Raw genomic sequence first — 26911 nt, 5'->3', positions numbered from 1 at the left:
TGGAAATCCCTGGAAAACGTGGAAATCTGAAAAATGACCTTTGCGAATGGCAAAATTAGGAAAAAGGTTATTGTTTTTTTTATTCATTCATTATATGCTTTGCTTATCCTGCATACTTAGCATCAAATATGGACCAAACCAAAGCTGTTGTTGGCTTGGAGGCAAGGTTTAACCTGCAGGGATCACCTGTCAATCATAGACATCCAACCTATCATACCTACGGACAGTTCAGAGCAGACCCGGGCGTGAAAAAAAATATATATTCCGTTCATGGTATACAACAAGTGTTGCTTAAATTTTAAAAAACAGTGCTGATTTAATGATTGTTTTTGTTTTTACTGTTCATTACTTCTCAAGGAGTATTTTCCTATTTGATCAACACCATCATTTCATATATTCATATTAATGTCTACATAATATGCTTAATGTTCTGATAACCAGTATCAGCTACTCAAAATTTGTAATTTACTGCCTTTTACAACGGGACATGATTAAGATTGAGCAGGATGAAGTGTAAGTTGGACGCTTATGTCGTCCGCAGGAACCTTCGCCGAGGAGAGCGACAAGGTGGTGTACGGCCTGGTTTTCCCCATCAGGACCTTTGAAACTTTTTATGTCCAGGTGAGCAGCAAAGCTCATGTCAGTGACGCAGAATCCCCCGCTTGGGTATTGATGACCCCGTGAAAACCTGGCGTCTTCTCATGCTCTCGTTCGTCCAGCTGCACTACTACCATGGCCTGTGGAGAAAGTCCAGGGCCTACAAGAGCATCGCCGACAAACTGTCAACGTTCGTCAAAGGCCCGAGCTGGAAGCCCGGCAAATCCCGGCTGGGCGACCACGACGACAACCCCAAGGTTGGTGAACATCAGAACCTCAGAAAATAAATATCCCTCAATTTGTTTATTAAATATATGTGTTATGTGGGCTTGGACTTTAACTCCTCCACTTTGATTAATTAGTTAACTAAAAATAACACATCTAGGCATGGTAATGTTAGTTTAAATTACTTAATTAAAAATAACACATCTAGGGTTGGTAATGTTAGTTTAAATTACTCAATTAAAAATAAAGGTTGAAGGGTTTGTAATGTTAGTTTGTGATTACATACAGGTTGCAAATTGCAAATATTGAAATGTGATTAAAACATTTTGATTAATTAATTGCATATAATTAATTTGATTAATTTTAATTGTCCTCAAACCCCTAATTGTTATGAATTAATAATATGTCTGGATCTATTTATTTTATTTTTGAAATTATGCTCTCTATGCATTTGCATAGAGAGGGTTTTTGCCGCCTGCACTTCCATCCATCAATCCAAGCTGTCATTGGGCGAGAGATGGAGATCACCGTCAACCTGGACCAATGACAGGGCAACATATATATGTGGCCTTATGTGTTTATATATATATATACACATATATGATATTTTTTTATGAGAAAGGAAAAAAGAAGCATATTTTCAGAAAAAAGCCTGCATTCCTGGTTGGAGGATTCACGCTGTCTTTTAAAGTTGTTTTTTTTTTTTCTCATTCTGTATTTTTACGAGGAGCTGCCACATCAAGTAAAAGCTGTGACGCCTTTTGCGGCGGGAACACAACAACTTCATTTTCACCATCTTTAAATCCAGTCGGCGGGATTGAAACCGCATGTGTGTGTGTGTGTGTGTGTGTGTGTGTGTGAGCAGGACGACCCGGTGGTTGTGCTTTGAAATGGGGCCGCCCCGGTGTCACGCGTTCCCCTCCCTCAACCGTGACACCTTTTCCACGAATTAATTGGGCTCCGGGGCGATCGGGGCGTCTGACTGCGCGGGGGCGAGGAAGGCCGCAGCAGCGCTGGTGGGGTCGGGGCTTCGTGCGGTTCAGTTTTTTACATTTTTTTTCTATTTTTGAGGTGAAGCAGAAAAGCAGGCTCGGGAATAGGACGCAAAGGGGAACCCACATGAGGCGATTTGGGTTCCTCTGGATCTCGGGGAAAACCCTCCCCCCCCCCCCGGATAAGAAAGGCATCTGCTAGCGGGAACTTTTCTCCCTCTTCCTCCTGCTGGGTTCTGAACACGAAGCCCTCCGGCCGGATTACTCACGGCTCGGGCGCGCAGGCGCGCCAATACGGGCCCGATGACTCAGGGAGCTAATGGCGGGACTCATATGTTCCTCCGTGTTTTTTGGGGTTTTTCGAAGCCGCAGTGCGAATTAAACCCTGCTGGAAAACAACAGGCTAATTTTCACCGGCTCTGAAAGGCAGCCAGGGAGAGACAGAAATAACTGCTGTCTCCTCGTTTGTTTTGTTTCCCTCGCAGCCGGGCATTTATTGTTTGCGTCGGCCCCTCCGTCCCTTCTTTCTTATGTAATCCCTGAAAAAGGACAGGTCGTGGGATCGGACGGGCAGGAATTAAAACCCAAACTCGAAGGGCAAGGGCTTTGGAAAGAGGGGGAAAAAAAACTCAAATATGGAAATTAAACCCACATGAAACGAATCCTGACTTGATCTTGGGGGTAAAATTAAGATAAAAAAAAAAAAAAAGAAAAATTGATTGAAAAGCAGAAAAAATAAATATAACATAGGCGTGAAAACCCAGATGATGCAAAGCTTTACTTGATCTTAAGTGTGAAATGAATATTCAAAAGGAATTATCATAAAATGATTGAAAAGCATAAAAAATTATTTAAAATGTGGGTATGAAATAACTCTAATATGAATATTAAAAATGTAAAAATGATTGAAAAACAGCAAAATGGTTAAATAAAAAAATTTGTATGAAAACCTGCATGAAACAAATCCTGACTTGATGTTAAGAGGAAAATGAAAAATACAATAAAATTAATTCAATCGTTACAATTACTGAAAGTGGATTAAATGCAGAATACAGCTTTGCAAAACAGAAAATTAAAGCTTAGTAAAACTTTAAGTGAAAAAAAAATTCCACAGGATGATTCCCAACATTTTTTTAAAATTAGACAAAATCAACATTTGATCATTTGATTAATAATTGAATTTCTGGGGAAATCTGATATATCACTGGAAAACAGTACAAGCATGACAGTAATACTCCAAAATACTCGGAGTACATGAAATAGTAACCAGGTCTAGTGTATCTGAATCTGGAGGAGGATCCAGAGTTAGACCCTTTAAACTGTAGATAAAGAGAAGAGCTCTCTCTGACCGCTTACCAGTTGATCACGATCCAAAACTTGATATAGAAATAAAGGTAGAGGTATATAAAGTATAAACACGCATATGTACAATTCGGCACAATGGAAAATTCCAAATTATATCAAATGGAAAAATACAACCTTTCACTCTTCATTTGGAGACATACAGCCATGATGATAGTAAGCCATTTGGTTGTAAATTACCTTTTAGTTGGTGGTTTTCTTTAATTCCATTCATTCTTCTTTTTGATTTACTTTTAACACTACTCCCCCTGCCTGATTGTCTTCATAATTCACTCCCCTGGCTTTGTTTTGTTTTGTTTGTTCCTTCAAGGGATCCCCGGTTACCAAGACGTTGTTGTCCTACTTGATCGAGATTTTCACCAGTAACATGAAAACAATAATAAATCCTTCTAAGCTTACCTTACTTTGTATGAAATTATAAAAAAAAAACAACGTTTCATTCCTCGGCTGCCATTGTTGTTTTCGTCGCAATGCTGTCTGGATAGTGAGGCCATGTGGTTGCGCTGTGCTCGGTCCCGTTCATTTTACCCTACAAGGAAGAAACATCTCATCTGTACAAAACGAGCTTCAAAATAAGGATGAGCAAAGATATGAGGAGGCGAGAGTCGGCAAACATCACTGGTGTGTGCAGCAACTACCGGCCACTGTGCTGACTGATCACCGGCTTCGTGCCGCTGCCCCTTCTTTCCTCATCAGATCCCTGGCAGGAGAACATCCAGCATCTCCTGCCTGTGGAGTTTCTTCACTCGTTTTGTCTGCTTGTGAAAAACAACTGTAGGCGCGGCTTCAATCTAGCAGCACCTGTGAGCTCTTTCAGCAGCGTAGCTAGGCTAAAGGCGTCTGGAGAGAAGCGGCCAGAACACCGCCGTGGATCCTCTGAAGTTGTGTGCGTCCACAAGCAATTTCCCAGTCCGTTCTTCTCTTCTTGTCCCTCCGAAGCTGTGTGGCCTCGCGTCTATCCCTTTGTTTCTCTTGGATTGGAGATTGCACCCAAAAGCAGCACGCTATGAGCGTGTTCTACCGCTTTGTGCGAAAGTAAACACTAGCATAAAGCCAAAGGCAACACAAGCAACCTCCATACGGCGTCAACCGGTACCAATCACCATCCAGGGTGAGGAGGTGGAGATAGTGGACTCCTCCAAGTACCTTGGGGTCCACATTAACAGCGCTGATGCACTCTACAGGAAGGGATGTTCTGGGGCTCCTCAAGACCTTCAACCAGTCTATGGTAGCCAGGGCACTCTTCTTCACTATTGTGCGGTGGGTGAGGCGGTGCCAGGACTGGTGAGGTCAGCAGGCTCGATATGATAGTGAGGAAAGCCCGCTAGGTGGTGGGACTGAACCTGGACCATCTTCAATTGGTAGCAGTGGTGAGGGTGAAGGACAAACTGGGAGCTGTCCTGGACCATCCTTCCCAGCCCCTCCACGTCGAGCTGTGGCCGATGGGCAGCTCCTTCAGCCAACGGTTCATCCCACCCCGGTGGAGAACTAAAAGCCTCAGACGCCATCAGACTGTACAACAGCAGTCTAGATGGCACACAACAGCACACATATTTGAGATGCATCTGTGCTACCGCTACCTAAATCACCCATTCACGACCTCACCCATTCACGGGTCATGCCGTCACTCTGTTGTCTTATATTTATTACGTTAAATTATATACAAAAAGTGCAATTCAGTCATCAAAGATCCAAAATACTAGCAGTCGAAATTCAGAAATGATCACTCTACCAAATAGCCATCTCAAAACCATATACATACATACATTTTTTTTTTTTTTTGTTGTCTCAGCCCACTCGCATTCTGCCTATTTTTCTTTATGTTTTTTCTTGTCACTGCTATAGTCACTCTGTCTTTGTGGTTGTTTAATTGGGTTGTCTATTTTCACCCTTACTGTCTTTTTTATTATTTTCCTTCTTATCCTTGATGTTATTGCTGTTGCTGTTCTCTCTGTTGTCTATTTATTTGTGCATGTCTTTTGCTTTTCCTAATTGTCTGTCTAATCATATTTGTATTCATTTTTATTATATTATTTTATATTATATTATATTATATAATATTATATTACATTACATTATATTACATTATATTCATTATTCATTTATTGAGACTTGTAACTGTTACATTGCTGTGACAAAAAAAATTCCCCTATGGGGATCAATAAAGTTTATTTTATCTCATGTATTGCACAAGTAAAATGTGGCACCACACCTTTGTTTAAATATGTGCTGCAAATTGCAATTTTTAGAGAAATAACAATTCTTTGTGCTTTTTTTAACAACACATTCTAGTATGAGAAAAAACCTGTAAAGCCTATCTATGACCTTAAAAGTGACCAGTGCCATATTTTTTAGCATGGCTGAACTAGACATAATAGAACTAGCTCGTGACTAGAAAACCCCGAAATATGTGTGGCAAAAGATCTGCACAAATGTGTTTCGCATATGCCCTTTTTTTGTTTCTTCTGGTAAAATAAGTCGGGTTCCTTCAGTTGCCGGCGATCCAGCGAGCCGCCACTCCACCTGCCCCCATCCACAGATGTGACGGAGTGCGGAGGCCGCGGCACCGGGCCAAAACTCCGTTCACTCCCCAAACTAGACAGTTGGGAATTTCAAGACGCATTGTTTTTTTCCACACGCAGGTCACCGGAGAGGAAGTGCCTTACGAGCCCAGCTGGCCGCTGCTGCTGCAAGCGTACGTGGTCCTACATTTCCTGCTGGTGCTGGGGACGTACCACGACGTGTTTGAGAACAAGCAGGTTGGTACTGGCCGTGGACGTAGGAGTGAAAGTTTGGCGTCGGGCCCACCGGATTATGCTAATCCGAGGCGATTTCTCATGCGAGGTATGACAAGGTGGTCCTGGAAACGTGCCCGTTTCACGCGGCGAAGCCGTCCAAGCTAATTTGCACAGTTTGTTGTGGCTGCTCCGCGGTGGAGCCGCCGTCCAGAAGGAAAAGACCGGCTCTGCCCAACATCGTGACAGAATGACTGATCAGCATCCCCCTTCTGAGCAACCTTTGTCTATTATTTTCCACTGGAGACGCCAGGAGACCACCTTCCTCTTTCATCATGAAACGGCATCAGGTCTCTTTGGTAGTTATCTTTGGAAGAACTTTTTTTTTCTCCCCCTTCTCCCCCCCCCCAGCATAGTTTTGGTTAGCCAGAAAGTGCTGTCACGCCCAGCTCCTTCAAAAATCTCAAATAAAATTCTCCTTTCCTTTTTGTGCTGCTCAACTGTGGCGCTCCTTCAGTTGAGGTCCTCCCCCCTTTACACTCACACACACACACACACACATACATACATATACACACACACTCGCCACCCCTCCTGTGCTGACCCCCCCCCCCAAGCGAATGAAACACCAGCTGGTGGTCCAGCAGTGAACACAAACGCCTTAATTGTCGAGTCAACCATTTCCCAACCAAAATAGCCTTCAGGATGCAGCAATCAGGACTTGGAGGGGAAAATAACAAAGTGAGCGCTCTGACCCGGCGATAAATCATGCCGCTGTTATGTATTTATACCCACATGTTCGCTAGCTGCTTATTTGGCCTGACAATTGATGATACACTGCAGGACAGTTTATGGGCTTTGTGTGAGTCCGAAGCCACAAAAAAATTTGAGGCAGAAAAAGCTGGACTCGTGCCTCTGAACCCGAGGCTTTTGTTCAGACCGAGCTTTAAGGTGTCGTTTTTTTGTTTTTTTTTCTTTTAAAAATGGCCTCCTTTGTGGGCTTTGCGTCTCAGTTTGTCCAAATTTAAAGAAACAAGTTTTCCCGTCTGGCTATCGTGCTTATGTTAGCTGGGATTTGCGGTAAAATCCTCAATTCAGAGAAACACAAATTGAACTCGGATCGTAGAATTGACCTCTCTGGTCAAAAACAATCCAATGAAATGATACAATAATGACGATACTTGTCATAATTTTACATTTCGTAAGGGCTAATTCACTGAGTAATTACTCTAAAGTAGTGTAGAACGTCATTAGCATGCATGGTGACCTGCTCTTACAATCGGCTCCTTCTTATTAATTTCAAAGAAAAAAAAAAGGTTATTTTTGAAGTGATTTGAGGCGATCAACAGTTTTGATATCTTTTTTTGAAGCAGTCATGTGCTGCAGCTCACAGCCTAAAACAGGAGGCTGGACTTCTCAGCAGCCTCACTTCTGCTGAGATCAGCGTTTGTTTTGCAAACCCAGGTGATCGAATGTCATTTGTTTCTGCTTTACCAACCTTTTTAAAGACTTTGGACTCTGGACCCTCCGTGGCCAACGTTACAATAATGTAAATATTATCTACGTTTACTTTGACCTCCAGCACACGCATGCTGAATGTAGCACAGAGTTGGTTACGTTTAGAAAAAGTAATGCGGCGGTAAGCGCTTCCCCCTCGCGGCAAGAAGATCCCTGGTCGGATTCCGATGTTTTCATGTTTTCAACTGGCGAGCGGTCCAGGATGACCTCCGCCTCTCACCCGGTGACGGCGAGAATAGCCCCCCCCCCCGACCCCAATGTATAGATAATGAATGCACGAGGACCGTTCGGGGCAGCTGACCACCAGAGGGCGCTAACGTGCGCAATAATGACCCATTTTAAATGTCAAAGAATGGATTCACTCAGAATATCGTGCAAAGTAGCACAGAACATAATCTGCATTAGATAACATCCATATTTAGCTGTAACCAATCAAATCGAATGAAAAAAATATGTTGTTTTTTTTTGTTGTTTTTTTTCCCATCGCCCCTTCCAATTTGAAGTGACAGGTTGTTTTTGTTGTTTTGATAGTTGTGTTGCTCAGCTCACAGCCAGCGAGGTCCAGCAGCCGCCGTTGGACTTTTCCGCGGCCTCGTTTCTGCTGTGTTTAGAGTTTGAAGTCTGCAAACTGGACGTCCCTCAGAATAAGAACTTAACACTTAACATTACGTCTGATTACAGCCGGTGTTTAGTTATTCTTGGACTCCCCCGAACAGAAAGGGCCTTCAGACGTGCCAGTGAATAAACACCGTCTGTTTCTGTGTATATCCTTCCTCATTTTCCTGCGGGCGAGCACCAGATGCCCGGCTGTGTTTGTCAGAGCATCGCCGTTAAACGCATTGCGCCGCCGGCTCGATATCTCCGTTTTGTTTTCATGAATTCGCACTGGGAGGTTTTGGCCCCGGGGCTGCAAGTTTTCCACCCGGCCGCCGCCAATCACGCCAGGCAACGCTGAGGTTTTTCTTCAGACGAGACATTTCGGAGGGGTTTCGTGACATCGGGGATGCTCTCGTTGAATTTCGACGGGTTTGTTTTTTGCGACAAAGACTTTTTCTCATTATTCCAGCAATCAAATTGACCGATTGCATTGTAATTAGTTGCAGTGCAAGGGAGCCATATTTGAATGGCATAAGAATGAAGAGAGAGCACGCAGGTGCAAATGAAAGGGTGAGCGATTAGACGACTGTAGCACCTTTTGTGCACTTTTTGCAGCTCCTAGAACCATTTCAGGAACGAGTTTATCAGTGAACCATGGGACCGTGGATTTCAGTTCTGAGAACCATCTTAGCTCCATCTCCGAGGCAGGGGCTTTTTAGGAGGCCATGTCTGTTACCAAATACTTCTTGTAGAATGCAGAACGACATTTTTAAAGACTATCACGGTCACAGCCGAGCTGTTTTCTTGCAGCAAAATAGACAGAAGCGGCAAGAAATGAAGCAACGAGGAGATCCAAGCTCTTCTGGGCTCGCGACGCTTCATAGGGGTTTACAGGACTTGCAGACATTTTGGCCAAAATAAGTCCAGAGTTAGCAAACAGCTAACGGGCTTCTTCAAATGGCGAAGCAGCGCAGTGAGAAGATAAAAACACCACAACCCATCTTATTATTCTATTATTCCCACCATGCAAAACATGAACGCTTCACTTTCATGTTGTTCGTGTCATCTTCTTCTTCTTTGCGATGGTTTATTTTTGGGCGGTGTGCTGAAGGTGCACGTCATACCCGTCCTCACCCTGGTCCCGTCCTGTCTTCGAGAATGCAAAACCAAAAAGGTTTCCCTCGACGAGGCTAAGATTTTAGATCTGTGTGAACTTTTCTGTCCAAAAGCATCTTACGTTTGGCCTTGTGACCGATCCAGGTTAAACCCTGTTCTTATTCTTCCAGATGACCTCAGGGGCGCTTAAGAAATTTTCATTTGCAAATGAGATTATTATGTTTTTCTCTTAAATAACTTCCCAGGAGATGCCTTTTCCCCCCCAAAAGTTTCTTGCAGGCTTCAGATATATTTCCCCATCCTGCCTGCAGGGTGCTAGTAGTCATCTTTGGTCGTCGTCCCCTGGCAGTATCCGCGATATTCTGACACCGGATCGCGCCGAAGCTCAACGTGAGGAGAATCGGTGTGACTTCACCCCGGAGGGATGACGGATAGCAAACAAACATGACCATGCGACCGACCCGGGTTAATATACGACCCTGCGATAACCTCGCGGTCGTTCCACTTCGCACCAAAAATACACGTCCCCTGAACCCGCTGCTACTCATCGCCGTTTAATAAGCTCTGACAGGCAGCGCTGACTCGTCTCACCACCCCTCTCATGGGGTGGGGAATACATTTTCTTTTCGGAGGGCTCCTGGACAAACGCGAACGAACCCAGGGTCCGCGAGCATCCTCCCGGGGTAGTTTTCGGGTGACCATATATGGCCGATGCGTCGAGAAGAGCAAACAGAGTGTGCAAAGCCTCCAGTGCGCCTCGTCCCGTGTCCTCCTGGGTTGCGTACAGCTCCCCCCCCCCCCCCCCCCCCGCCGCCGCCCCTCCGCCAGGACCCGTCGTAGTTGATTAGAGCGGCGTTGCAAACCGAGCGTGTCGGTGAAAAGTAAGAGGCTGCAGGATAACGGCGGGTTTCCTGCCGCCGCCGCCCCCTCCCTGAAGGTCGGACTTGTTGTGTTTGGCACCGGGGGATAAACAGCCGGGGCGGCTCAGTGGTTTCTGACTCCCGTGATCGGAACCACGACGGCCGATCCCGGGTTTGAATTCTCACAGAACTGTGTTTCCACCCCAGACTCTGTCCCAGCTCGCCGTCCTGGTGATGACCGGCTACATCCTGCTGACGCTCACCGCCCTGGGCTACGTCATCGACCAGAGGTACACTCTTCACACTTGCTTATATCTCCGAAAAAAAAAAAAGTCGGGGGAAGGGGGTCGCAGTTATCGACACCGGCGGGATAATGACGGTATCGTCATCCAGTGGTTCGCCGGTAATCGATATATTTAAAGACAAATAATCGCACGATGCGTGGCAGAACCCACACGTGTAACCCAAGGAGGACGGGAATAAACCCGGACGGGTGAAAATCAGGATGTCCGTTTCACAGAATCTGACAAGCGGGATTAACAATGTGAAATATCGTGCGCGGTCTCGGCCCGCGTGTTTTCTTTTTTTTTTTTCTTCCTTTCTTTCTTGCAATTCAGTGGGGCTTCGTGTCACGAGTGATTTGTGCGGCCAGATGTGCTGATTTCATCATTTTTCTCCTCACATTCCCTGGGTTTTCGGGGCGTCCATCCATCAAGGCCTCCGCCGGTTCCCTGGCCCGCCTGCGCTCGGAGCCAGAAGCCACCGGCTCACGCAGAAATGAAGATTCAGTCAGGCGGTTTATTCTCAGCGCCGGGCCGGAGATCTTTTTTGAAGTTTCCACTTTGTATCTCGAAAGTTGGCACATTTTTAGACATAATTGAACTCACTGATTCACTCACTTATCTCTGCCCCTTATCTCTGCCCCTTATCCTGCGCTCAGTGGGGCTGCAACCCCTCACATTTAGAGATATACAGATGATCCTTGGCTTTGGAATTTTAATTCAGACTTTGACTCCGCTTACAAACCGAAGTGATCGCAAACCAAATCAATATTTCTCATTGAAACCAATGTAAATCCCACTGAGTGGTTCTCCAGCTCCAAACACCCACTGTACCCTTTTGAAACTTTTCTATGGGTTTATTTGTGGCAAAAATACAGATAACCGATAACAGATAATTAGATAACCTTAATCATTATTGTGTTTCTTGTGTTCTTTCTCTTGTGCTCTGCGTTTCCTTCACTAAATCAGCACAAGAAAAGCCTTCTCGCATATGAGACCCTCGCTAAAGCTAGCTGCTTACGCTATCTCCAGCAAGCTGCCTTTCATTAATCCAAACTTTTTAACTTCTTCTAAGATTTGAGACTTTCCTTCATTAATGTAGTCGCCCCTTTAGCCACATCGGCCATATTTGGCGTATATTTCTTCTTCAGGATCGTACAGATGGTTGACTTAGCCGTGACGTAGCGCTTGCCGAGATCTGTAACACCAACACCGCTCTTACGTTTATGATTTCCTTCTTCAGATTGATATAATTCTCAACTTAACATCACTATTAAATCACTATCAAAAAAAGACCAAAAGAGGTTTTAACAGGAGGACACAATGATGAACGATGTAAACAATGCAAGGTAGCACATATGACTGCTGCTACGCTAAAACACCGCAACACGGAAAGCAAGTGAGTTTGTTTGTCAGTATGCACCGAGTTTTGCTCGCAGCTCCATGCAAAATTTGATCGAAACCTGTGCTTGTAGGCCAAGTTGTTTGTAAAATCAATAGTTAGCCGAGGTTCTTTTGTACAACCTCACACTCACTCATTCACAAGTCATAGAGATGTACAACCATTCACTCGGTCGTTTATATCATATAGAGACATACAACCATTCCCGGTTTCATTCACACCCAGAGTCAAACTAGGGACCTTCTTGCTCTGAGGTAAAAGTACGTTTTTTTCGGATTCACCCATTCACACACACATTGCCATGCTAATGCGCTATCCAGAACTGAAGCATCAACCCTTCTGAATGTTCCCCTGCTCTGTCATGTCAAAATTGCATCTGCATCTCCAGTTTGCTCAGTTGACTTGAGGTCACTGCAGTTTTGTGTTAAAAAATGGCCGACGTCGACGCTCAATAACGATCGATTTCTAATTCCCCTCTGACCCGGGCCTTGTCAAACATCCAGGATTTCGGTTTCGAGTGTGGTTCATCTGATATTTGCGAGATCAGATGTTTCTCACCAAAAATAAATACGAAGAGGACATGACTTTCACTGGAGTTTCAACCAAACCAGTGTTTTCCCCCGAAGTTCGGGAGACGTGATGAATGGGTTTTGACGTCTCCGTCGCACCACAGGCCTTTTGTTTATCGGAAAGTTTGGCTCGGCCGATAGGTTGATATCAGATTTTATTTGATTTTATTCGCTCCCAAACATCAAGAAGGAGAGATTCTGACTCAGGTCTCGACTGTTTCCGCCGCCGCCGGACGCAGAGGTCAAGAGGTCGGCGCGTAGAAAATGTCGCCCGTGTCTGAGCCGATACTTCTGTGTTCACCCAGGCCCGAGGCATCACTCCTGGAGGCGGTCCGCTGCATCGTCATGGTGACCATGCAGAGATACGGCCACCTGGCGCTGCCGTTCCCATGGCTGGCTGTTCCCATCGAGGTGAGACTTCAGTTTGATCGTGTCAATCATTCTTATTGATCCTTTCATCGATTGTAATTGATGTTTATTTCACCCGTGATGCATCCCGGTGCGCGTTTGTTGTCGCTATGTCTTGTCAGAAAATGTAAATATATAGAATTTAAAGATATATATTTAAAAACCAGCTATAGGAATCGATAAAGTACAAGACTCGGCAGAATCAGAATGGTTTGCTGCCCAGATCTTTGTTAAAAGTAATGAAATTCTGACGGAACCTGCGAGGCATCCGAAATCCCCGCGTTACAAGGCCACTGTCTGGTGGAGGGTGTGTGTGTGTGTGTCTGCGTGGGCTACTTTCCTGCAATTGTGAGTGTTGTGTGGTCTCTGCCCTGTGTGTGCGCGGGACATGTGTGTGAGCGGGTGCCGCGTCCAGACCCGCCGCCCTGCGATCCAGATGCGTCGCCCAATTGACCATAAAATTGGCGTGCCTCTCTGTCTCTGGCAGCCCGACTGTAGATGGAGGCTGACCTCTCATTATTTGCACCCCCTCCCCTCCGTGCCCCCCCCACGCTCCACCCGCCGCTCGCCATCCCGACCGGTGCAAGAGAGGAGAACCTTCTGGAACCGATTAGCACCGTCTGCCGCTAACTAGAGCCGGCTGATGAGGTTCGCACGTGAGCGCCGCTTTTATGGTCGTCCGACTCCACATCTGCGCCTCTCAGGTGTTTCTGGAGACCCCTCCCCCTCCCCCTGGCCCCACCTTTCTCCTCTCGTGCCGTAAAACGGAATAAATTCAACAGTGAAGAGAGAAAAAAAGGCTTCAAAATGGGGGAAAAAAAAAAAAAAATGGCGCCCTGCAGGTGGGGGAGCACAGCGGACGGGAGAGGGGAGCCGGGGAGGGCGGAATAGAAATACCGCCCTTCCGAGCCGAAGGTACTTTAATGATATATGGGACCGGGTAAGGATGGCGTGGGGGGGCGGGGTTTGAAGTCGGGCCAATCAATTAGCAGTGGAGACGGAGGAGGAGGAGGGGGGGTCACCTTTAATTGTAGTCAGGCCTGTGTGACTGCACAGAAAAGGGTGGGGGTTTAAAAGAAACTACAAAAGCCCCCTCGGCGGCGTGATCCGCCGCACCTTTAAAGCTCGCTGTGGTATTTACGGCCGCTCTGGAGAGCTCCCTTGTAAAGCTGCGGGCTCGACCTGCGGAGCGGCAGCCGCCCACTCACCACGTCTGGGCGGCCCACATGAAGGACCTGTCTGTGTGTGTGTGTGTGTGTGTGTGTGTGTGTGTGAGGTGAGAATCCGTCCCCCCGGGGGTGTCGCTGTGCAGGGCCGCTGCATGTGACGTCTTGCAGCCCGGGCCTTCTAGAGGGCCCCTCATCTGCTGGCAGTAAAAGTAACACATTTTTACAGTCCAGTTCTTTCATTATCTATACAGCTGATACGTCTCTCAGGGTTGCCATTCACTCGCTCATTCGTAGGTCATATAGAGGAAGTCGACCGTTCACCCTCTCATTCATGTTTGATAACGAGACATGCGAGGATTCGTTCTCATTCACACGTCATAAAGAGAAATACAAGCATTCTCCTTCACGTTTCATTAATGCAAGGATTCACCATCTCTTTCACCTGTCATATGGAAACCTGACCATTCACAGGTCTGATTGAGACATGCGAGATCCACCCTCTCATTTACGTTTCGAAAAAATACCCCGCCTTTCAAAATAAAAGCCCCCTCGCTCGGCTAAACCGTAAGCTAGCTAAAAGCTTATTTAATACTTGAAAAGGTCAGGATTCTCCAGTTTGGCCGTCCTTCTTCTTCTTCTCCTCATCTTCTGACTTCCTTTTGTGAGAGAAAATCTTGGCATCAGATTGAAATCTGAAATTTGAGAGAAGGAGGAAGTCATTCCAAAACTCAGTTTCCAGCTTTTCCACGTCCAGAGTGTTGACGGATGGGGAGATAAATAGCCAGGTCAGAACAATATTATGAAGGTCGTGTCCAGACAAAGGCCCGCCGCTGCGCTCTCTCCGGGCCGCCACCCGAGCGATCCCACCCTCCGTTTCCTGGCGCGCCGGCCGAGGGCGGGCTGATAACGGCGGGGTCGCCGTTATCGCCTGGCCCCGCCGACCTGCCTGAGCCTCAGGTGCGGGAACCCGTTCGGTTTTTCCACTTTTTGTACCCCCGCCGACCCTCGGGAACTGTGGAAACTTGTGAGCATGACATCACCAAAGGAAAGGAAATCTCCTCCCGGGGAGAAAATGGAGGGATTTGAGGGAGAAATAGCGAGGCGGGAGCTGGCGAAAAACGGCGGGGTGGTCGACGGTGCGTCGTGTGAAACATTATCGCCCGGCGTGCAGGGGATCGCGCCCGTCAAAGAGCGACCGCTTGGTTTATGCTGTCAAACCACTTGCCAGGTAGAGCTGCGAAAATCCAACGGCGATTGGCCCTCGGAGGGTTTTCCGGGTGTTAGTTTTGGAGGGCCGGCTCATAATCGTTGTTTTTTTTTTTTGTTTTTTTTTTGCGCCCCGGGGGCCCGAACCCGGTTGAACCCGGTTTTCCCCCCCCGAAGCCGTCTGCCGGCGAATTCGAAAACACGTGTTCCGGAGTGTAAATAAGCCGAGTCGGGCCTGAACTCGGCCGTCTTTACCACGACGCAGCACTTTCATCACCCCGGACTGGAGTGTATTAAATCTCTCCGCCGCCGACACACTCATTGTCTCGCTGGCGGACAATCACACATCTGATACGCCAGTAAAATCGGACTCCTCGCGGGCCCCCGCGGCAGGAGCTGGAAAATGTCCGCCGCTGCCAGGACTCCGGGGTCATGGGTTTCCTGCAGCTCTGGGCTCCGCAGGCTACGGGGAACATCTACTCCGGTTCGTCACCGGCCGCCTCATTGCAGCGGCTCGTCCGCTGAGGGAAGGCGGTTTGAAACGCTTCCCGTTGGCTGAGTCACTGAATTTGCTCACTTCCTGTGCGCGTTAACGACCAAACGCGCTTTTGTTTCACGAGGCCAGAAGCGTCAGACCCGACTGATAAAGAGGAGAGCGTTTCTTCCTGCGGCGGTTTGTCCACAGCGGGAAGCTTTCGGTCCGGCGGTCGTGGACCTCTGATACGTCGTCGCCACAGGAAACCCGACTTTTCTCCCGAGGTGGAAAATGTTCCGAGGGGAACAGATCAAGTTCCGGACCTGGGAAACCTGGAAAAAGATCTGCAGAAATGCACCAAAAAAAAGCCTGGAAGACGTTCATTCGTTCATTATCCACTCCCTTTATCCCGCTCTTTGGATCGCCTGCAGCCAATCCCTGCTGTCGTGAATCCAAGAGACGGCCACGCAAAGAGACGTCCAACCGTTCGCCCTCTCCTACATGCCTTACATGAGACCTCAGTGAACCCGCTGTTCTTGGGCTGCGGGACGGAGAACATGTAGAACCACCACAGAGAATCACATCATGGAACCGGGAACCTCCTTCCTGCGAGCTGACGGCGCTGCCCTCTGCTGCTGAACTCGTTTCAGTCTCATTATGTTAACATGCCCTCTGCGAGTGATCCGGCTGCTCATTCATTCATTGATGATTCAGTCGGTATCTACACCGATTATCCTGCGGTCAGGATAGCTGGAGGGCGAGCGCTGAACGGCGGGGACAACGGTGGATCACCCTCTCATTCACATGTCATATAGAGACATTCAACCAGTCACTCACTCATTCACTCATCATGGAGACACATACGACCGTTCACTCAACAAGTCACTTACAACCATTTACTCTCTGATTAGCATGTTATATCAAGACATACAACCGTTCAGTCACTCATTCAAACATCATATAAAGACAGTCATTCACTACCTTAACAATTGTTCCGTCACTCATCATGTCGAGACATTATACAGTTCACTAGATAAGTCACTCTTCATATGGACATTCGACCATTCACTCACTTATTAACACGTTATGTCAAGATATACTACTATTCAATCACTCACATGTCATTCACTCGCTCATTCAGGTGTCATATAGAGGAACCTGGAGAGACAGGGGGAGAACATGGAGCCTCCACACCAAAATCCAACCAGGAACCTCCTTGCTGTGAGGTGGAAGTGCTAACCGCTGCACCACCACGCCGCCTCTAGCGCCTTAATTTAATCTTATTTCCGCCGGTTTGCTTACTGAGAATTAGCGGCGTCTGCGGATTTGAATAAGTGTCAAACTAATTTTTTTTTTCTTTTTGGCAATAGCATGATGTCGGTTCCATCTTTGGAAATCGAAATTCACGTTCCCGAGAACCTCGAGCCTTTCTGCTCTCAGCTAGGAACCGCCGCTTCCTTGTTTCTGGTCGGGGATTATCAGATGGCGGAGGATTGACGATTCCCGGCAACTGGCTGCTGAGGTTTGGTATGATCGCCGTTGCAGCCCCGAGGAGCCGCTCGCCAAAAAACACAGACTTTTTCCGGCCAATGCACAGGATTCGGTAAATACAAGTGTGCCGGCGTGTTATGGATACACGTGGAACGTCTGTGGATTTTTCAGGAATGAGTTGAGCGAATTGTACTCTCGAGTGACACTCGCTTTAGCAGATAACTTGATTCCTAAACAACCACCCAAGTGTGGAGAAATGAATGTCCGGACGACGTCCCGGAGCTTAGAAACCACGAAGATGCCGCCAAGATCAGCTTGCTCGCATTCACCGAGAGTCGCTGTCACCTGAGCGGGCCCATGTAGAGGTTAGCCTTTTTGGACCCACTATCTGGGTAGATTTGCAGTATTTTCTGTAACTCTCTGGTTCCAAATGGCTCTCTTCTTCTTTGCTTTTGGGCTACTCCATTCAGACAATCATCTGCCACCATCTAATCCTCTTCTCTCCTGGCAACGAACTTCCTGTCCCCTTTCTGTGCACCCGGAAACCTCCTCTCCGGTCCTATTCTTCACCTCCAACCCCAGATCTTGACCATCCCTCCCATCAATGTCCAAACCATCAGTCTGACTTTACCTCCAGACCATCAAACACGTTCTGTCCCTCTGATGGTCTCATTCCTGATCCTCAATACTCCAACCTCCACACCTTCACCTCTGTGGACTGTAGCTCTGCCTACCGCCTTCTCATCACCATCTCTAAACCAGACAACATTGTTGATCTCACCTCCATCTTCTACACCTTTCTACATTTCCCCAACTCTTCTCCACCCTCTCTGTTGCTCTGGACTATTGACCCTTTGTGCTTAAACTTTATCTCCGTCCCCTTTAGCCTCACCGTTCCACATGTATTCTGCCTTTCTGCAGCTAACCTTCCTTCCTCTCCTCCCCAGGGCATACCTCCACCTAGATTCCCGTCCACCCTGGCATGTAAAATGGCTTTAGCCGCGCTCATTTGAGGCGTCCGGACGGTCGCATCCGGCCTTTGAGGACTCCCCAGGCTGGTTTTTAGGGAGCTCGCGATTTTATTCTCTCCGAGGGGCTTTTTTAGAGTTGAGAGATTCCTTCCGCCCAGAGGCGCTGGGCTTCCTCCCCGCAAATACTTCACTTCAGCACAAGGCCGCGACGTTCCTCCCCCCCGCTCCCCCAAGGAGATGCTTTTGCGTTTCATCAAACAAATCAAACCGGGCGGGCAGGAGGGACCGATCCCGTCGCCATGCCAACACGGCGACCCCCCCCCCCCACCATCTCCAACCCCCGAACGTCCGGAGTGTCACACATGTGCAGGAACAGTTGGCAAACAACTCAGCGGAGCCCGTCATACTTTTTATAAATAACAGTGGGTGGATGGAAGTAGTCGGGGAAAGATAAACCTCTTACAGGCCCTCGGAGAGCCATTCATCTCGGGAGAGGAATCCCATTGAACTAACTAACGGCGAGGACCCCAGATGTTTTCTCTTTTCTCCAAGAAAACACAAACTGGTTGATTTTTTTTTTTTTTTTTTTTTTTAGGGGGGGTGGTAAATAAAAGAAAGAAGAATCTGGTGTTGCATCTGCCGAAGGAGCAAGTAGAGCGAATAGACAACAGGGTCCCGAAAAGGGGCTAATCCACGCTATTATGTAATAGCTAGGTTTCGCTAGTTATCTGTTACATAATGGGGTTCTTTTGAAACCGTTCAGTTCTGGCAGCTTCTCTGCGGACGGAGGGAAAAGCATGTTTTTCTTCCAGTTGTTTTTGGCCCCCCGAAAAATAAAGGACAGCGAAGAGGAAAGACAGGAAATGTGAAGGGGAGCCGTGGGAATTACTGAGAACGTTTGGTCCTGCGGGACGTTCGGCCGCCGGGCCCTGAGGCCGAAACCTCAGCGGCGTACCTGAGCCGAGCGCCAACTGCCACTCCGGGGCAGAGGACGACACGAACCGTCGCATCTCTCAGGGATATTTCTCGGTCCGAAAAACGGCCGCCGTTTCCTAAAAGCCTGGGAACCAGACGGATCCGCCGAGCTCCAGTTTCTTCTCACTCTGCGGTTCCCCTTTGCGCCCCCCCAACCCCACATCCACTCCGATTTCCACTGGGTCGGAGAAAACCAAGCCAAGCTCCAATTAGTTATCTCAGGCAGGGCAGGGGTTGCAATAGAAGGTCTAACTGTTGGCCAAAGACGTGTTCGTTTTTTATTAACAGCATAAAGTTACCTTTTTATTAAGCTAACTGTTACTCTGATTGGCTGTCCCAATGCAGCCTCCAGTGCTGTGATTGGCCATTGGTCAGGTCGGCTGCATCCAGGGAATGGGAATCTAAAACCGGCCGGGAGAGACCGGATCGACTGCCGATGTTTAAAAAAAAAACAACCAATAGCAGCTTGGCGGAGAGCAATGGCGGCTGCTGGTCTTGGCGCGCTGCTCTGGCCTTTATTGGGTTTTTACACTCGGGCTCATAACCTTTTAAAGTCGCCGCTTTGCACAAACTCAACACTGTTTCTGTTTGAAATTTAAAGCTCCCCCGGCCGAAAACCCTGAGATTCCCCAACAAGGCTTTTATTGTGAGGCGTTTACGTAAACCTGTTGTGGAAAGGCAAGTCCAACCCCCCACACCCCCCTTCCAGTCTGGCAGCAGTTAGCCAATCCCGGTGCTAAAGTCACCTCATGGTGCGCCACCGGCCAAGTCATACAATGTTCCCGCCGCGCTCTTGGTTTTCATTGCGCCCTAAACGTCGCTAATCTGGGCTTCTGCAGGTAGTTGCTTCCTGCCTTAATCCAAAAGGTGCAACAAGACAGGAAATCTGTTGTAAATACCGCACCCCTTTCTTCACTGTGCCTTTATTCGCCTGCTTTGCAGGGTGTCCGTGCACGGTTGCGCAGCGCGGCAGCCGGTACCATGGCCACCTAAGAAGCGGCGGTTCATAACGAAACAGAACTGCTAAACTTCAGGCTAATCATTGTCTCGCTGTGCGAAACAATGGCTGGGACATGTTAGAGCGGGGGAACACGAAAAAGGACATCATTTTTGAACCAAACATCATCAGCAACTGAAATTTCATGTGTGTTTTGTCTGGCTGCGCTATGAGGCAGTATTTCTCGTGGCCGTGTTTCAGAGCAGGCTCGACGCCGCCTCTCTGGTGGGATGTTAACCTGCTCGCCGTATCCTTCCTGAGCAGCGGGCCTGTATATCTGCTGCTAATGAACAGGCAGGATGTCGGGGTTGGCTCCTGTGAGTATCTGTGGCTTTTCAGTATATTTACCCTCTGCTTCAGGCGTGCTCACGACAAACGCTAATTCCAACGCCTCATTTCCACTCCATTTTGTAGAGAGGCAATGTGTGTGTGTGAGTGTGTGCGTGAGTCCCTCATGACTCTGATACCAACATTTGCAGCCAATCAGAGGGAAATAGCCTGTTAGCTAAGGAGTAGTCATTTGGCTATTTTGTGTTTGCTGTCACACCCATATGGTCTGTGGAAAACCTGCGGCAGTTAGTAAAAAAAAGAAATGCATGTGTGTTTGTTTGTCTGTCCAACACGTGTGCCGAAAAGAGGGAAATAGCCTGCCAACAAACAAGTAGTTCTTTGGCTAGATTGTTTTAGCACTGTATGATCTGTGGGAAACCGTTAGCAGCTAGCAAAAAGAGTGTGTGTGTGTGTGTGTGTGTGTGTGTGTGTGTGTGTGTGTGTGTGTGTGTGTGTGTGTGTGTGTGTGTGTGTGTGTGTGTGTCTCATATCAATACTTATAGCTGAACAGAGGAAAATAGCTTGCTAGCTAACGAATGTTCCGTTGGCTAGTTTGTGCTGTCACACCTATTTGATCTGTTGGAAACCTGTAGCAGCTAGCATAAAGTGTGTGTGTGTGTATGTGTGTGTGTGTGTGCCTGTGTGTGTGTGTGTGCTCCATGGGAGTTTGATATCACACTTACAGCCAAACAGAGGAAAATAGCTTGCTAGCTGTGCTGTCAAACTCATTTGATCGTTGTGTGTGTGTTCCATGTGAACGATATCAATATTCGCAGACGAACAGAGGGAAGTAGTTTGTTCGCTAACTAGTGGTCTTTTGGCTAGTTTGTGCTGTCACACCCATATGATCTGTGGTTAGGAACTAACAAAAAGTGTGTGTGTCTGTGTGTTCCACATGACTGCTACTGATATCAGCATCAGCAGACAATCAGAGAGAACTAGCTTGTTTGCTAACGAGTAGACCTTTAGCTAATTTGTATTGTCACCCTTGCATGATCTGTAGGAAACCCCTCAGCAAAAAAGTCAAATGTGTGTGTGTGTGTGTGTGTTTGTGTGTTTCAAGTGACTCAAATATTAACAGTTGCAGCTACACAGAAGGAACTAGCTTTTCTAGCTAATGAGTAGTCCTTTGGCTCGTCTGTGCTGTCACACCCCTGTGATCGGTAGGAAATCCGCAGCAGCTAGCAAACTGAGATTCCGAAGGCCTGGCAGGAATGATTGGGCTTCGACTTCATGGAAACAACACATCTCAGCCTCGTGAAGAGCGTAAAGTCTTAGCTGTCCTTTGCAGACATCGACGGGTCTCTGCCAGAAACTTTACTAGACCCTGGGGCCGGATGTTTTCCAGTTTAGGATGGGAGATACTCTCAGAAGATCTCCTCTCCCTGCAGAGCGTCTCATCCCGACAGATAAGTGTGATGTTTGGAGACGGCGAAGGAACCGGGGTTCGTGCGATACGAGTCGACACCGCCATCTCCGGGCACCGAGCCATGGCTCCGGGTCCAGGTCTCGTATTGCCGGCCTGGATCCTGGTGGCGTATCAAAACACATTTGTTATGTTTTACGTCGAAGCTGCGCGGCCGCCAAGAGCCGGGAACGACTTTCTGACGGCGTCGGGAGTGCAGGTCTGCGGCCATATGTCGGCGAGCTCTGGAAACATCCCATTACAGGTCGTATATCACCCGGCTGACAGCAGCCATTCCGCCTTGTTTTCATTTCAATCACCAGTGCAGCTGTGCCGGAGAGCGCCGCCCGGGCCGGATTTAACCCGCTCGGGGGCTCGGTGCCATCTACCGACATGCTCTCGAGCCGTGGCCGCATCACCACTCTCAAGGTCATTGGCGTTATTTTTTTTCTCTATTGGCCGTCTTGGCGGCATTTTTCCCACTGATGTACTCTTTTGGATGTTTGGGAAACGGCCCTCATGGGGTCAGGTTGCATCGAGAAAATAGAATCCGCCGTTTCCTTACAGGGAATTGAACTACACTTGAGCGCGGAAGACCATGAGTAAGGGAACTTTTCCTTAGGCAGGAAGGTGAAGCTGCACAAACTGCCTGAATCACTGACCCATCCATCCCATAATATTTAAAAAACCCTGCAAGATTGGCCTTGAATTGACGGAGGAGCAATTGGGGATGTTTGCAGTGGGGGTTGAAGGTGTTGTTGCTCTGTGAGGCCACCAGGGGGCACCGTCATGTGATCAGCTGAGTGGCTAAAACAAATGCACGCGGGGATTAGCGTTCGTGGCTTTATAGCTTGACTCAAAGCCGTCAATCCACTTCCAACTCAGTTTTTTCAATGCAATACTATTTTTCGTCAAAGTTGTTTATTTCTCAAGATCTTCCCATTCAGTTTTCTCGTCATCTGTTCCAGGCTCGGCCAATTAGGGCAGGTTCTGTAAGGTCGGGGGGGGTAACCGACTGAATCCATGGGAGCAGGAGACGGGAATGAGAGGCTCAATGGGAATGACAAAATTGAGACACAGCCCTAACCTCGCCTTGTCTGGCCAAGCCTTCTCTTGGGAAACCTGTGTCCGTGTATCCGCCTCTCATGGATTGGCCTCCACAGCCACAGTTGGCGTTGTGTTCAATCCTGACCTCCGGGCACAAGAAATACTCAGTCTTTATGCAGATGAGATTCATCAGAGTAGTACCGGCCACAACCAGTGCCCAAGGACTCGAGGTTGGTGATGACAGGACATGAGTCATCACAGAATAGGAAGAGTGGGAGGAAGGAGAGACGTGCATCATGGGATATCCCTTGGCAGTCTATGGCAGCGAATCACGGCGTTAGCCTGAGCTTAAGCTAACGACATGAGGTCGTCGACATTATGTCAGAGTACCATTCCAATGGCACAAAATAAGTCAGAACTCACATATGATACTTCACATAAGTACTCATGTTGCTCACTTATGCAAACACACTGGAGTCTGTTTACATATATGCCTTTTATCACCAATAATCATTGGGCTAAGCAACCGGCCAATGTTATTCTATGGCTTCTTCGGAGTACTGGCATCAAACGAGTCTGCCTTATGTGAGCCATATATCAGTGTTCCGTTCCAACGACACAGAGTAAGTCACAACTCCGATATATGACTGCATATAAATACTTACTGTATGTCGCTCACGTACGTTAACACAGTGGAGTCTGTTCAAGTTTACGCCTTTTAACAATGATAATCATCGAGACAGTTGTGTGACTCGGGCTTAGCAACTGGCCGATGTTCTTCTATGGCTTCTTGGAAGCACGGCGGGGTGGGGGTTAACCGACCAGCTCCAAACAAATACGAACTGAGGACGACAAAGGAGTTTCTTCCTCGAGTGTTCCGTGTCTTGTCTCGTCATCCTCTGCACTTTTCATCACCTCGTCTGGAGGGTCACAGGAAGGTCACGGGCAGGTCACAGGCATCACTTGTCCTCCTGCTTTGCTGCTCCTTCTGTTACTTCCTGCTTTCACTTTTACTTTTTCACCCCGTGTCTGCAGGGAGGCCGAGCAGGTAGACTTTCTCTTTCTCTCTCGCTCTCTCCTCCCCCCACCCCTCCTCTTCCTCACTCTCCATCTCCACCCTCCCTCTCAGAGGGAAACAGCTGTGGCGTCCGGGAGGGAGGCACAGTTTTTTTTTTTCCCATCATGCTCTCCTATGATGGACAACGGTCTGGTTTTGGCCAGAGTTGCGACGAAGGATGCAGTTTTATGGGCCAGAATGCAACGAAGGGGCGGAGGGGAGGCGAGGGCCCTCTGTGGCGCAGCGGTGCTGTCCTCCATGGCAATGACCCCACTGACCCCTCCGTGAGATCTTTAGGGGGAGGGGGTGTCGGGATGACGTCATGGCGGAGGAGGCTGCAGCTGAAGGCCCCGCTGTTTTCTGTCAATTCGCTCTCCTGGTTCCCCTCCGAGCTGGCGGGTCGTCAGTGACGCCCCCCTCCCTGTCCCCCGAGGCGCATTTTCTGACATTTCACAGTTGACAGCAGCGCTGGTTTGGGACTCCAGAGGGAGTCACCGCTGCAGACCGCCGGTGTGGAAGGGAGGTGACGGGCCGGTCCTATTCTGTATATTGTTTTGTGTGTGTGTGTGTGTGTGTGTCGTCGATACTATTTTACTTCATTCTTTTGTTTTTATTATATAGTAGCTGTTGTTGTGGACGTACGTCTGATTCTACATGTGCGTGGAGATTTCCTCCCAAGGCCGTTGCTTGTCGATCGTCTGTGCCGTTGTGTGAAAGCCTAGCGGCACGCAGCGAGAGTTTCACCCTCCAAATTAACTAGGAACAATTATTTCATGGATGTATTCATCTGAGGAGGAGGAGGAGGTGCGCCTCCCCCTGAACCAAATCCCGTGTCAGCTTTGGACCAGTCATATGACCCAGCCTTCCTCTCTTCCAGGCCTTTGTCTCCCTCTCCCTGCTGTACTGGGCTCTGCAGAGCGTTTCCCAGCTGCTCTCCATCAGGAGGAAGGCCGACTGACTCCTGATACTGACGGCGACGAACAGAAAGGGGGGTCAGGTACTCCTCGGTATGCAGGCTTGACCCTTGAAGACTGTTAATGACTTGGATGACAACATCAAGAAATTGCCTTTAAAGCTGGGAGAATTTCTCCGAAATCAATTGCAAATTTTAAAAACGTCTGCAAAAGTGGCAGAAAATCTGCTTACCCATAAATATATATACGTAATTATTTTAAATATTAACATATTATTTTCCACTCATTAGCCGGTACTTACAGGGGTATGTAACTTAATATTTTCGCAGGAATATTTGCAACACCCCAAAGATGAACTTTCCAAAATCCAGAGAAAATCCTCACAGAATCTTGTGAATTACATGATTGTATTAAAATGAGGGTGAAAAATGATGCTAACGTCTTACTAACTTACTTGCTAACTTCGTGTTTGATGGTAACATTTCTAAGCAACCAAGCCGTTAACAAACGAAACTGGAGACTTCGGTTTCTGCAAACCAGCCATGCTTTGCCCTTGTCTATGCAGAAGGGATCGCTAGAGATCCTGCGCGGCTTAGCGAAATGAACAGCAATTAAACACCGAAACACTGTGAAGTGTAGTTTTGTGATAAACAGAGTTCCAGCTCATTACTACCGAACTCCATAGACAAAACCAGCATTTTTAAGATTGTTCGCCTGCCATCCCAAGTTCAGAGAAATTTTTTCTTCTGTAATAATCAGAACGGTGACATCACTGATTCGGCATCATATCTGATCAATCCAGAGCCATTTTTAAAACTCCATCGCTTGGATGCTTCCGCAAAGTAAACTGTTAAAAAGCTTGAAAGGTGTCACATCTTCAGGATCTTTGTTTGATCAACATGACGCTGTGTGTGACTTGATGCAGTCATGGCTTCAGCTTTCATAGCCCTCTAATCCTTGCGCTAAGCTAACCAGCTTTATGCTTCTTAAAGCTCAGTTCAAAACCCAGTATTGTTTTGGGGTTTTCCAATGGTGACAGAATGGAGTCTTGACAGTCTTAAGTTGTTTCTAAAATTACTCTTCTTCATGCAAATATTCTAAGGCCAAGGTCTTTTGCAAATCAAAGGAAACGGCCTGCGTGCTTCGTCATTTCGGGTTTCCCTCAGATGGCCTCCTTGGAGTATTTAACCCGAGTTGTGCAACACAGTGCCTACACAACAAAAGAGTCCTTCATGCTTTTCTCAGTGCAATAAAAAACAATACTTATTCTTCAACGGGCTCCAGTTTTTTGTGATTCCTGAAAAATTTTGCAAAAAGTGAGCCCCCTGAGGTGTGTATCTGTGTGTGTGACGAGTGTGAGTTCTGCAATGGAGGAACAGCAGATTGTTGACATGGATTCGTCCTGCAGCCTCCAGATCCTGAGTGGGAGTGAGAAATCGTTTACAGCAGATGGTGCTGTTATTCCCGACCCACGCCATCACTCCCACACACACACACACACACACACCACTCACACACGCACGCACACACACACACACACACACACACACACACACACACACACACACACACACACACACACACACACACACACACACACACACACACACACACACACACACACACACACACACACACACACACACACACACACACACACACACACACACACACATCGGTATGCCTTAAAACCAGCCACTCTCCTCCAAAGAGTCACACCAACTAAAGAGGAAAGAAGACATCAGGAAGTCATATAACAGAATGAACATCTCCAATTATGAATCCCCTGGTAGAAGTCATTGTGTAACAGCAGGCTCATCCAACAGATTCAAGAGACATAAATTAGAGGTGACAGTTCGACAAGTCGGATTTTGTTTACATCACACCGATTCATAACGGAGACCCTTCTTTCCCCATATGGGCAAGTGCTTGGCGACGGCAAGGAAACACTGCCTCTGTCCGGGCAGGAACGTCAGACAGAACCCAGCTCAATATCAGCTGCCTTCTGCCTCGACAGAGAGAAAAAGAGTAAAAGAGAGAGAATAAGAGGGGAATATGAAGGTGTTTGGAAGGTATACTGTAAATGCACATGGACCCATTGCAACCTCTACGAGTAGCCATGATAGTTCCATGGATAATAGCCGAAATTATACAGTAATAACCTCAAGAGTCACCATAGCTAAGGTTTGAAAAGGCAGCTTCTATCTTTGGA

General features: G+C 47.6%; 1 protein-coding gene across 1 annotated transcript in view; it reads left to right on the top strand.

The window, feature by feature from the left end:
• agmo (alkylglycerol monooxygenase) overlaps positions 1-25973 on the top strand; it is a 54908-nt gene extending 28935 nt beyond the window's left edge. The window contains exons 8-13 of the mRNA XM_086153804.1: positions 542-621; positions 720-854; positions 5819-5935; positions 10210-10292; positions 12560-12665; positions 24663-25973. Coding sequence (XP_086009930.1) covers positions 542-621; positions 720-854; positions 5819-5935; positions 10210-10292; positions 12560-12665; positions 24663-24743 — 602 coding nt within the window. The 3' untranslated portion in view covers positions 24744-25973. The remainder of the gene's footprint in view (positions 1-541; positions 622-719; positions 855-5818; positions 5936-10209; positions 10293-12559; positions 12666-24662) is intronic.
• Positions 25974-26911: the final 938 nt, after the last annotated feature.

Source organism: Fistularia commersonii, chromosome 10, assembly GCF_037954325.1.
Source record: "Fistularia commersonii isolate RoL2024-O1a breed Wild chromosome 10, RoL_Fcom_v1.0, whole genome shotgun sequence".
Lineage (NCBI taxonomy): Eukaryota > Metazoa > Chordata > Actinopteri > Syngnathiformes > Fistulariidae > Fistularia > Fistularia commersonii.
The sequence above is the reverse complement of the archived record's forward strand: the minus strand, read 5'-3'. Positions and strand labels throughout refer to the sequence as shown.